General features: G+C 38.8%; 1 protein-coding gene and 1 pseudogene across 1 annotated transcript; both read right to left on the bottom strand.

The window, feature by feature from the left end:
* LOC141350776 (uncharacterized) overlaps nt 1–12,865 on the bottom strand; it is a 381,966-nt pseudogene that overhangs the window by 144,478 nt on the left and 224,623 nt on the right.
* On the bottom strand, nt 3,343–10,362 carry LOC141350779 (uncharacterized). Its single transcript, XM_073856595.1, has one exon. The coding sequence runs from the start codon at nt 7,799–7,801 to the stop codon at nt 6,647–6,649; it is 1,155 nt and encodes a 384-aa protein (XP_073712696.1). The 5' UTR covers nt 7,802–10,362; the 3' UTR covers nt 3,343–6,646.

Below are 12,865 nucleotides of genomic sequence, written 5' to 3'. Positions count from 1 at the left end.
TGTATAAAATATTAAATCTAACGCAAATATTTTTGAATGATAGAGCCAAAGTCAAAAAGCCTTAGTTTACACACCGCCCTCCCCTAACGTTACTAAAAATAAAGGTAAATAAGAACTAAAATAAGAAGTGATAAATACAGATGAAGTTCTCAGGTAATTTTAAAGTTGTCTGAATAGCGCACAACTTGTTTTTAGTCATCGATCTCCACAGTACACTGGTTCATAATACATGTGTAAAAACACTGAATAATATTGTTATTAAACGTGCTGGACATTACCTCAAAGTACACAACTGTATGAGTCAGGAGATGTTTATGACGCTGTCCGGACAATGAATCCCTGCTCCAGAGACAACAGTGAGTCCGGGTCAGATTTTCAACTTCATCTCACTGCTAACGGTTAGCGTATTAAGAAATCCTGTCTTCTGCTGACAAACCAATAAAATAATCGAAGAAGGATGAATTATTTCAGTGCACACCGAAGCATTAACACATGAAGATATCAGGCTCTAGCGACGATCGCTTTAAACACTGAGCCGCGAGGCTTCAAAACCTTTACAAATCTTTTGATTCGAATCTTCTTCTTCTGGAGTTTAATGGCGGTTAGCAAACCAATTTACGGTGCACTACCGCCACCTACTGAACTGGAATATGGAGCTTTTATAATGGCTCTATACTTCTTCTGTTGCTATAGATTACATTCCAAAAAGTTTTTAAGCCCATTTTGTTCCATTTCCTGAATAAGTGATTTTTCATACTGTGTTGACACAAAATATGCTATATTATCTCTGTTTGATTACAATGTTTTCATTTACCAGTTGCATACTTTCCTATTTTAAAAAGGGAATTATTTTGTCCAGAATGTCTGATTCGAAGACGTGAAATTATAATATCTTCTTTTTTTGTTCTTAAATGCACTTCTTCCATTTCCAACATGTAGATAAATGCTATTAAGATGTCTGCTCTTGCTATCAATATTTCATGCTTCTTGCTCTTTATTACAAGTGACCTCTTTTTTACTAAGAGCCACTTGTATGTCAACAACTGCATGATTTAAAGCTTGCTTAGCTAGTTTGTTAACCAATTCATTAGCCGGCACTCACACATAAGCAGGGACCCACAGAAACATAATAAGACGTGTATTACTATTTCTCAATAAACTTGCAAGAATATCATATATAATACCTTTAGTTAATATCTAGTTGATTTTAGTCCACTTGCAAGGCTTGAAAGTGCTGCATATGGATCAGAACAGATGACTGCTAACCTTGGTTTTACATCCTCCACCTAATGAAGTGCTACCAGAATGGCAATAAGTTCTGCTGTATACAAAAACACATTATCAGTTATTCCTTTGCTGATATTACATTGAAATGTAGGGATATTCACTGCAGAAGCAGTTCTTGTAGAGGCAGGATCTATAGAGCCATCTGTATATAGGTGCTGGTCATAGATCTGTTGTATAGGTCTTGATGTTGATATTCCTTAATGCATTCTTAAGGGCACCCATGAGACTCTGTGGGATGGTCAATTGAGTGATCAATGTCTTTCTCGTAACTCAGTGCATAAACCCTTGACATGACCTAACTTCAATCTCTAACGCCACAATCTCACCACAACCTGACCAGGGTCATTCTATAGAAAAGGTGGAATTCGGGTGATGGAAATCTGCTTAAATGAACTTCTTTCAAAACACCGAAAACTTCTATAATAGCATTAATTAAAGGAACAGTATGTAAGAAATTTATATCAATTAATCATAAAATGGCCCTGATATGTCACTAGACATATAAAGAAATCATTTTCATTTCAAATACTTATATCACTCACAACAGTGGTCCGGCCAGGATATTGTCATTTAAAAAGTGGAGTTGCAGCCATAGATATGTATAAAGGCTAGATGGCTCAAGGCGGAGTCAGCTGTGTCGTCACTTGGCGGCCATCTTGGGTCAGTGCTGCCAGTGCTGCTCCCTGCTGCTGTGGACGGAAGGTGAGTGACATACGCCAACTAAAATGCGCGTAACTTGCTGAATTCTTGACGGATTTACAAACGGTTTGGTGTATTACAAACCTTATTAACGTGGCTATGATTTGTGCTAATAAACTCCGTGGCTAAAATTTTTCACAAGTATGCAGTTAAATAGCCGCATCCCTGACGTTTGTGACACACCAAGCCGTTTGAGGGTCGGTTGAAAATTTAGCAAAATATAGTTATTTCATCACTACATGCACAATAGACTTTAAAGGAATAGTCTACTCATTTTCAATATTAAAATATGTTATTACCTTAAAGGGATACTTCACCGATTTAGCATTCAGCTTTGTATCTGTAGAAACCCGGCAGTATTACTGAATGACCATGTTTCCCTCCATCATTTCCCCCTGAGAGGAGAGATATCTGCATTTTGGTTCTGCAAAAAAGTCCTCCGATGATGCAAAAATCATCATATTACATCATCGGAGGACTTTTTTACAGAACCAAAATGCAGATATCTCTCCTCTCAGGGGGAAATGAGGGAGGGAAACATGGTCATTCAGTAATACTGCCGGGTTTCTACAGATACAAAGCTGAATGCTAAATCGGTGAAGTATCCCTTTAACTAAGAACTGTTGAATCATCCCTCTGTCATCTGTTTGTGTGCACGTAAGCACTGGAGCGCGCTGCGACGCTACGATAGCATTTAGCTTAGCCCCATTCATTCAATGGTACCATTTAGAGATAAAGTTAGAAGTGACCAAAGTTTGGTGGTACAAAATAAAACACAGCGCTTTTCTAAGCGGATTTAAAAGAGTAACTATATTTAATGGAGTAATAGCACTTTTGGGAGGACTCCGACTCGCCTGAAAAGTCCGCTCCCCGTCTCACTCTCCTAATGGGAGAGGGAGGGTGTTACTGCGCCGATTCGAAGTACTCCCAAAAGTGCCACCACGCCATACAATATAGTTACTCTTTTAAATCCGCTTAGAAAAGCGCTATGTTTTATTTTGTACCACCAAACTTGCTCGTATAACTACTCGTCTTAAATAGGAAAAACGTTGATGTGTTTGGTCACTTCTAACTTTATCTCTAAATGGTACCATTGAATGAATGGGGCTAAGCTAAATGCTATCGTAGCGTCGCAGCGCGCTCCAGCGCTTACGTGCACACACACAGATGACAGAGGGATGATTCAACAGTTCTTAGTTAAGGTAATAACATATTTTAATATTGAAAATGAGTAGACTATTCCTTTAATGTTATAACTGGACGAGCGTTCCTGTCCTGAGATGGCCGCCGTGTGACGTCGTCGGGTCCCATTGGCTCTCAGCGCCGGTAAGCCATCTAGCCTTTATACATATCTATGGTTGCAGCCCTCAACTGATGTTTATGTTGTCATGTTGTGTATTGGCCACCAGAGGGGTATTGCACAAAAGCAAGATAAGAGATTAAGCTGGGATTTTCCAGTTATCCTGGCTGAATTTAGCCCTGACTAGGTTGCATGAAGGGAGGCTAAATTAATCTAGATGAAGTTACTATGGAGATTTACTCTTTGCAGCTAGCCTGCTCCAATTATGCTTTTCCAAATTATTATGCAGAATGCACTTTATCAAAATTCAGTGTGTTAAAATAATCCACAAAACAGATATCTGTCAAATGTGCTGCATAGACAGATAATAAAAAAACACATTGTAAATCAAATAATGTATTTAAGACAGGTTACATAATAATATATGAGCATGTTTTTGACATGACTTTTACTGTCCCATTTATTAAACTTATAAGTCTATAGTTTTTGTCTTTATTTCACTTGAAGAGGATAGTATTGCATCCCAGAGTTGATCTTTGAATATGAATTATAGTGCTGTCCACCTCACACATCTTTCATATAATGATACTCCATAAAGAGGTCAGCGGATAGTATTCATACCATACTTTAATTTTTTTCTTATTTCATGCCCATATAAAAATAGTCAGTGTTGCTTTTTTGCAGCATGCTATAGTGTATTATCCTGCATGAAAGTAAATTCATTTCAGAAGACATGATTCATTTTTTTCCCATCCCCATCTTTAAGGTACTCTACATATCTTCCAGATGTCCTTTTGGCCCCCTTAATGGACCTACTATCTTACTTCCCAATATTCCAGTCCAAACCAGCCTTGTTTGAAAATGGTGGCTATTCACCAACAATCCAGAATATACTATTCAGTGTTTTATAGCATGTCAATGAATACAACTGTTTGAAAACTTTATGAAGCTCACAGTAAATGTAGTATTTTTGGAAGCTTTAGTTTGGGGGTGGGGTTGAAATCCACTTTTATGCACTGAAGAATCCCATATTGAGGGCTTCTTGGTATTACAGAGACACCAGCATGTTTGCTTCTTAGCAGGTGGCATATTTATTGTTGCCTTTTCCTAATATTTGACTTAAAAAATTCTTCATATGGTCAAATCCTGTACATAAATCTTATAATAATTCAATGATTACTGTTTAGTTCCACCAAATATAAATTGTTATAAGAAATAAATGGCTTTTTTAAGATAATGCACACTTTTTTGCATCAAATACTGTAGATACACATAGTAGTAGTTAAGTGTTTGCAGTTTCATGATGAATTTTAATGAGTTTTATAAATTTTTGCATCAGTGATTCTGTGATCGATACCGTGGTCTGTTTAGGAATGCCGTGAACGTGCACTTATCCTAGCTAGCTACACCTGGCTTGACATAGCTGCACGTTCTCATCCTGGCTTAGCAATCGTGCAACAGACTTAGCCAGGATGGGCTGATTAAACTAGGTCAAGCTGGGCCTTTTCTGTTATCCTGGCTTTTTTAATTCTACTTTTGTGCAATACCCCCCAGTTGTGTGATTGCAGTACCAGATTTGGCCACAATCCTACATACTGTTCCTTTAACTTGTCAAATCTATGAATCCGCAAAACGGGGAGCTTAATCTATGTTTAATTTTTAATACATTTTAATAAAGAATCCATGACGTTGTATCTTAAATACCTGACAAAATGAGAATATAATAATAGATAATGAATATGGTAAAACTTAAACGTAAAATTTTTTCCATCTTGTTTTGTTTGTATGCTTTTATGTTGGTCAGTTGAAGGAATAATGCTAAGTAAGTACTCATTAGAGAAGACGGTAACACCAATGACGGTAACACTAATGACAATTTACAGAAAAGACAAACATTTTAACAAAATGGCTGCCATTAGCCATGTGCTATTTCATCAGAGATGTAACAATCACATACTTATTCAGTATAATGTATTTTTATGTAAAGATCTTAACACTCCCAGCTATAAATAAGAGTAACACTAATGACATCCAAAAAATCTTCTCAAAATTCTTAGATATATCATGATATTTTATACAAATAAGCTAAGACATCTCACAAACCTTTTGCCTTCCTCCACTGACCTCTTGACCCATGAAAAACTTCAAAGAGCTGATGCATTGTTTCAAAATAAAAGTGCTTTGGGTAGGGTATCACCAATGACATAAATTTGGGGGACAAATCTTTATTTGATATAATATTTTTACCATTTCAGTGTTGTAGTAAATTCATACAGGGTTAAAGGTAAATGTAAATTAGATTTGTTTTATAAAAAACATGGTTTTAAATAATACGTATGATCAAAGGGACAGGGCAATTTTCAGGACGACATTAAAAAAAAAGTTTTAAAAAAGGGGAAAAAAATAAATTTACATAAATAAACTCTCTCATCATGTTAAGGACAGTCTATTTTTATTAAATATATATCATTATGGGATTATTGGGTCAAATTAAATGATTAAGGGGTCTGCAAAAGCAAGGGACAAGCATTTCCACCTTTTTTGTAGAATGACCCACCATATACACGCCAACCCGTTTGACTAAGGCCAGAAGCCCCACTGTCGTCGTAAATGCAGATTCAGTGGCAAACGGTTCTGTATGGCATACTATGCCGCAATACACAACACCACAAAAACATGCCAAAATCCGAAGTAAACACAAGTAAAAAATCTAGTTAAAGTACAAAGGCAGTGATTCAGTGTTAAGATTCTATAGAAAATATATGTGATTTAAGTTATGAAACTTAACTTTAACATCAGTTAAAACAATAATAACAAATGACAGACTTTATATGAAGAATAAAAAGACAGAAAAATTCCAGATATATATCCAAAGGGAATATTTCATGTTTGACCATCAGACACTGAAGGGTAGAGCAGCTGCACTGAGCCAGCGGCACATTTCAGAATGATTTGCAGAGATGAATCTGCCCTCGGCGGTGTACACGACACTGACTGCCCGCTGATCAACTTGAACTAAAATATCCAAAATTGTCAGAGGAAATTTTAATATTAGGTCCTATCTTTACTAACTGACCACAGATTTGAAGTTCTGGAAAACTTGATGTATCCTTGATCAAATGAGTGAATCAAGAACACATCAGGGAATGTTTTTTGAACTTGGCTTCATGCAAACTTGGAATTGGAACAGTACTTGGGTCGTGACTGATGACATTTCACAAATCCACAAGTACAGACATCTTGGCCTTTTGTGCGCATGTAGACTTTTAGTAAAGATCCTCCAGACAGTTTTATTAATAAGACCTCAGCTGATTTCTAAATGTTGTTCCCATATCCACACTGTTGACACATGAATGGTTTCTATCGAGTGTGGATTCTCATGTGTGAGTTAAGGGTAGCTTTTGTTTTGAAACTCTTTTCACACTCATGGCATTTGTAAGGTCTCTCTCCAGTGTGAATCCTTGTGTGATTCTTAAGTTCACCTGCAGTTATAAAACTCTTTTTACACTCATGGCACGTGTAAGGTTTCTCTCCAGTGTGAATTCTTGTGTGTATCTTAAGGTTACCTTCAACAGAGAAACTCTTTCCACATTGATGACAAGTGTAAGGTTTCTCTCCAGTGTGAATTCTTGTGTGTATCTTAAGGCTACGTTCAACAGAGAAACTCTTTCCACATTGATGACAAGTGTAAGGTTTCTCTCCAGTGTGAGTCCTCACGTGTATCTTAAGTTCACCTGCAGTTATAAAACTCTTTCTACAGTGATGGCACGTGTAAGGTTTCTCTCCAGTGTGAATCCTTGTGTGTATCTTAAGGCTACGTTCAACAGAGAAACTCTTTCCACATTGATGACAAGTGTAAGGTTTCTCTCCAGTGTGAGACCTCATGTGTATCTTAAGTTCACCTGCAGTTATAAAACTCTTTCCACACTGATGGCACACGTGTCGTTTCTCTCCAGTGTGAATCATCATGTGTAAATTAAGGTGACCTTTTGATCTGAAACTCTTTCCACATTGTTGACATGTGAAAGGTTTTTCTCCAGTGTGAGTCATCATGTGTTGCTTAAGTTCACCTACAGTTATAAAACTCTTTCCACACTGATGGCACACGTGTCGTTTCTCTCCAGTGTGAGTCCTCATGTGTGCGTTAAGGTTAGGTTTTGTTCTGAAACTTTTTCCACACTGTTGACATGTGAAATGTTTCTCTCCGGTGTGAACACTCACATGTGTGTTAAGGTTATCTTTTCTTTTAAAACTCTTTCCACACTGTTGACATGTGAAAGGTTTCTCCTCACTGTGAGTCCTCTTGTGATCTTCAGGGCGTTCATCTTCACTGAAACTATTTTCACACTTTATGTCTTCTGTCTTCAGAGTTTCTTTCTGTGAAACGTTATGGATTATTTTTACAATCTGATGTTTCTCATCCACTTCAGCTTGACTCTCCTCTTTCACTTCCATCATATCTAAAATGAAGACAGTAAATAGTTCAGATTGATAAACCAGAGTGATAAAACACATTTGAGATTGTCATGTATCCATGTTATTTTTAATGTAAAGTACATTATGTCATTTCTATTGTCAATTTCTGCTCTGCCCCACACATACGTCAGAGTGAGAGTCAGAGTGAGCGTCGTGCATCAGAGCTCCGTCGAGTTTATCATCCAAATCCTATTTTCTGACTACCTTGTTCCTTTTTATATAATATAACATATTCGTTTATCTCAAGAATACTTAACCGTGACGACTATTGAGCAGTACTACCACGTGAAACGATTTATCACTGCTAAACACCCAGTGTTAGCATATAGCCCGCTAGCATCAACAAACAGGTGCCGGTTTTAGTTACTATTTACCGATCTAATGGCGGACTCATCCACTGTATGCTATTCAGACCTGTCCTCACCTGAGCGGGAAGCTGTGGAGCAGTTGATACCCGGTTATCGCAGATCCTACGCGAAGTACAGCGCCCAGTTCACCCAGGCTCCAGACATCCACAAGCGACCGAGAAGTGCAAAAAGCGAACACCCCTCGCGGTGCAGCTTCACGGACCGCGCTCGAGGGAACGGAGACGCCATCGCCCAGAATGAAAGCGATCGGGAAGCCGTGGAGGAGCCGCTGCCCGGCCGTCGCAGATTCAGCTTGCCTCACATCACACTGGCTACAGACGTCCGCAGGCGATCGGGGCGTGCTGCGAGTGAGCTTCCCTCGCGATGTAGCTTCACGGACCGCGTCCAGGTGACCGAAGACGCCATCACCCAACATAAAAGCGGTAAGACTTGTTATTGTAACCTGCATTACTTGCCACATGTACAGTTTAGCTTCTTCCATCAGCACAGAGGGGTTTACTTGTGCTAAGTGTATTGAAGTAGTAAGGCTGACGGAGAAGATTGCAGAACTAGAAGCGCGCATCCAAACGCTAGTTGATGACAGCAATACCGCTAATGCTACAAACGCTAATACCGCTAATGCTACAAACGCTAATACCGCTAATGCTACAAACGCTAATACCGCTAATGCTACAAACGCTAATACCGCTAATGCTACAAACGCTAATACCACTAATGCTACAAACACTGTTTCGGGTGCGCCTAGTGTTAAACGTAATACACATAGCTCGGTTCCATCATCTGAGTCAAGGGGGCCGACTAACTGGGTGACTGTCAGGCGGCAAAGTCGTTTCCGGTGCCCACCCAAGACCCCCCTGGTAATTTCAAACAGGTTCGATATTCTAAACAACACACCGACTGAGACGTCTGTTAAAAGTGCCTTGGTCATTGGAGATTCGATACTTAGGAACGCGAACATTAAGGCACCAGCCACCATAGTCGATTGTATACCGGGAGCCAGGTCTTCAGACATTAGATCAAAACTTAAAGTGCTGGCTAATGCTAAAGTTTTCTAAAATTGTTATTCACGCCGGCACGAATGACACCAGACTCCGCCAGTCGGAGATCACCAAAGATAATATTAAAGAGATATGTGAAATTGTTAAAACAATGTCAGACAATGTAATATGCTCTGGTCCCCTCCCCGCCTACCGGGGGGATGAAACTTACAGTAGATTATTGTCTCTTCACGACTGGATGTCAAAATGGTGCCCTCAGCATAACGTAGGGTTTATAGACAATTGGAAGCATTTTCTGGGGAGACCTGACCTGCTAAAGAGAGATGGCCTCCATCCATCTCAGGACGGAAGGGCGATTCTCTCTATAAATCTGACCAATAGTCTTACTTCGAATACAGTCTGACTATCCAGGGTACAAGTCAGACAACAGACGGATCGGCTTAACCGTCCATCTGTTAGCTGCCGTGATATGTCAAGATCACTTATATCCCAGCACTTCGAGTCAATCTTACCAGAATATCAACACATTTCAACTGTATCTGTTCCCCGAACAAATAAATACAGAGCACCGCTTGCCACATCTGGTACAAATCTGATTAATATAAAATTAGAAAACAATACTTTAACTTCTTAACATTAGATCGCTTATCAATAAAGAACCTATTGTCAATGAAATAGTTACAGACCAAAACTTAGATGCACTCTGTTTAACAGAAACCTGGCTTAAAGCAGACGACTACATTAGTTTAAACGAATCCACCCCACAAGACTATTATTATAAACACGAACCTCGATTAAAGGGGAGAGGGGGTGGTGTAGCTACAATATACAAAAATTTTTTTAAAGTAAACCAAAAATCTGAAGTAAAATTTAAATCATTTGAACTAATGTTATTAAATATGGAAATAACTGATCGTAACCACAAACAGCTCTCTTTTGCCTTAGCTACAATATATAGACCTCCGGGCCACCATGCAGATTTCCTTAAAGAAATAGCAGATTTCCTGTCTGAGCTTGTAGTCCCTGTAGATAAAGCTCTTATCGTTGGTGATTTTAATATTCATGTGGATAACCCAAAAGATGCACTAGGACGTGCATTTATGGATGTTCTAAATTCTCTTAATATTAGACAAAACGTGACAGGGCCAACGCATACTCATAAGCACACATTAGACTTAATTCTGTCACTGGGGCTCAATATTAATGACATCGAAATTTCACCCCAGAGCGATGCCGTTTCAGACCATTGCCTTCTGTCATACACTGTACTTCTAGATAGGATCACTCAATCCACAACATGCTACAGATTAGCCAGAACAATAATTTCCACCACTAAAGATAGCTTTATTAGCACTCTTCCAGACCTGTCCCAAATTAAACATGCAGATAACTTTTATTATCTATATATTGTAATAGAAAACATAAACAATGTCTGTTATAACAAATTGTATGCCTTTGCCCCCATTCGAAAAAAGAGAATCAAAGAAAAACCGCCAGCTCCATGGAATGATCATCACACCGCAGCACTCAAAAAGGCAACTAGGAAAATGGAAAGAAATTATAGAAGCACAAAGTTAGAGGTATGGCGTGCAGCATGGAAAGAGAGTGTTAAACAATACAGACAGGCTATTAAAACCGCCAGATCTACCTATCTTAGCAAGCTTATAAATGAGAATCATAATAACCCTCGTTTCCTCTTCAGCACCGTTGCAAAACTGACTAGAAATAAAGAACAAACAGAAACCAATAGTAAACTTCAACACAATAGTAACGACTTCATGAACTTCTTTTCTAACAAAATTACAGCTATAAGGGAAAACATCGTAGCTACCCAGGCAGCCACCACTCAACCCGTTAGTTCACTTAACACTAGACTACCATACGAACATCTTGATTCATTTAAACCTACTACAATAGATGAGCTCTCTAGACTAGTTACATCATCCAAATCATCATCCTGTATATTAGACCCCGTTCCCACAAAACTGCTTAAAGAGGTATTCCCTGTAGTGTCAACCCCGGTTCTAAATATCTTTAACTCATCGCTAGAAATAGGATACGTTCCAACAGCTTTCAAACTAGCAGTTATTAAACCGCTGATTAAAAAACCGCAGCTTGATCAGGGAGAGCTTAATAACTTTAGACCAGTCTCAAATCTCCCTTTTCTTTCGAAAATATTAGAAAAGGTAGTGGCAAGCCAGTTACGCACATTCTTGACAAATAATAGTACATATGAAAAGTTCCAATCAGGATTCAGGCCCCACCATAGCACAGAGACAGCGTTGCTTAGAGTTACAAATGACCTCCTATTAACATCCGATCCTGGTGAAATCTCAATCCTTATATTACTAGACCTTAGTGCAGCCTTTGACACAATAGATCATACAATCTTACTCAATAGATTAGAAAACTATGTTGGTATCAGTGGTCATGCGCTAGCCTGGTTTAGGTCGTATCTAACCAATCGCCATCACTTTGTTTATGTAAACAAGGAAGAGTCATATCACTCCCTGGTTAAATACGGTGTACCGCAGGGATCGGTTTTAGGTCCTATCCTGTTCTCGTTATACATGTTACCTCTAGGAGACATTATCAGGAAACATAACATAAGTTTTCACTGCTATGCGGATGATACCCAGCTTTACATCTCCTCACATCCCAGCGAAACACACACGTTTTCTAAGCTAACAGACTGCCTTAGCGATGTTAGTGACTGGATGGCACATAACTTTCTTAAGCTGAACTCCAATAAGACAGAGATACTTATTATTGAACCGAATCGCTACAAACATAATATGTCAGATTACAAGTTGCACATAGATGGCTGCACTGTGGTGCCATCTTCCACGGTTAGGAACTTAGGTGTGATGTTCGACAGCAACTTATCCTTCGATAGTCATATTGCCAACGTCTGCCGCACAGCATTCTTCCATCTTAGAAATATCTCGAAAATACGCCATATACTGTCTACATCTGACGCAGAGAAGCTTATCCATGCTTTTAATGACCTCTAGAATAGACTATTGTAACTCGCTACTCGGGGGATGCCATGCAAATCAAGTAAACAAGCTTCAGCTAGTTCAAAACGCTTCCGCAAGGGTACTTACTCGATCTAAAAAGTATGACCACATAAGCCCAATTCTGGCATCTTTACACTGGCTACCAGTTAAATATCGCATACAATTTAAAATATCACTAATCACCTACAAAGCTTTAAATGGCCTAGCACCCTCATATCTTAGAGAATTACTATCAGAATACAATCCATCACGCACACTACGGTCGCAAAATTCTGGTCTCTTGATTATCCCTAGACTATCAAAAGTGTCTAAAAGTGGAAGGTCATTTTCCTACTTAGCCCCTAAGCTCTGGAATGATTTACCAACCGATGTCCGAGAATCAGACACAGTCGATAATTTTAAATCTAGACTTAAAACTTTTCTCTTCAACAAAGCATTCGCATAATTTGTCTAGTAAAAGTACTTAACTCGAAATAGTTATCTGTACGGAACAAAGCACTCGCGGTCATAACACAGACCAACCAAATAAATAAATAAAAATCTTATCTTAACCTATAGTCGAATTGCGATTTTGGAACTTTCGTGTTCTTGTGAATAGTATGCCATACAAACCCGTTTGCCACTGAACCTGCATTAACGACGACAGTGGGGCTTCCAGCCTTAGTCAAACGGGTTGGCACGTATGGTTGGGTTGCGATTTTGGCGCTTTCTTGTGTC

This window comes from Misgurnus anguillicaudatus, chromosome 19 (assembly GCF_027580225.2).
Source record: "Misgurnus anguillicaudatus chromosome 19, ASM2758022v2, whole genome shotgun sequence".
NCBI classification, from domain to species: Eukaryota; Metazoa; Chordata; class Actinopteri; order Cypriniformes; family Cobitidae; genus Misgurnus; species Misgurnus anguillicaudatus.
This window is presented reverse-complemented; position numbering and strand designations above follow the sequence as displayed.

Bases quoted from the DNA above. Each gene is read 5' to 3' on its own strand.
- LOC141350779 (XM_073856595.1), bottom strand. From the start codon at position 7,801: ATGTGTTTTATCACTCTGGTTTATCAATCTGAACTATTTACTGTCTTC.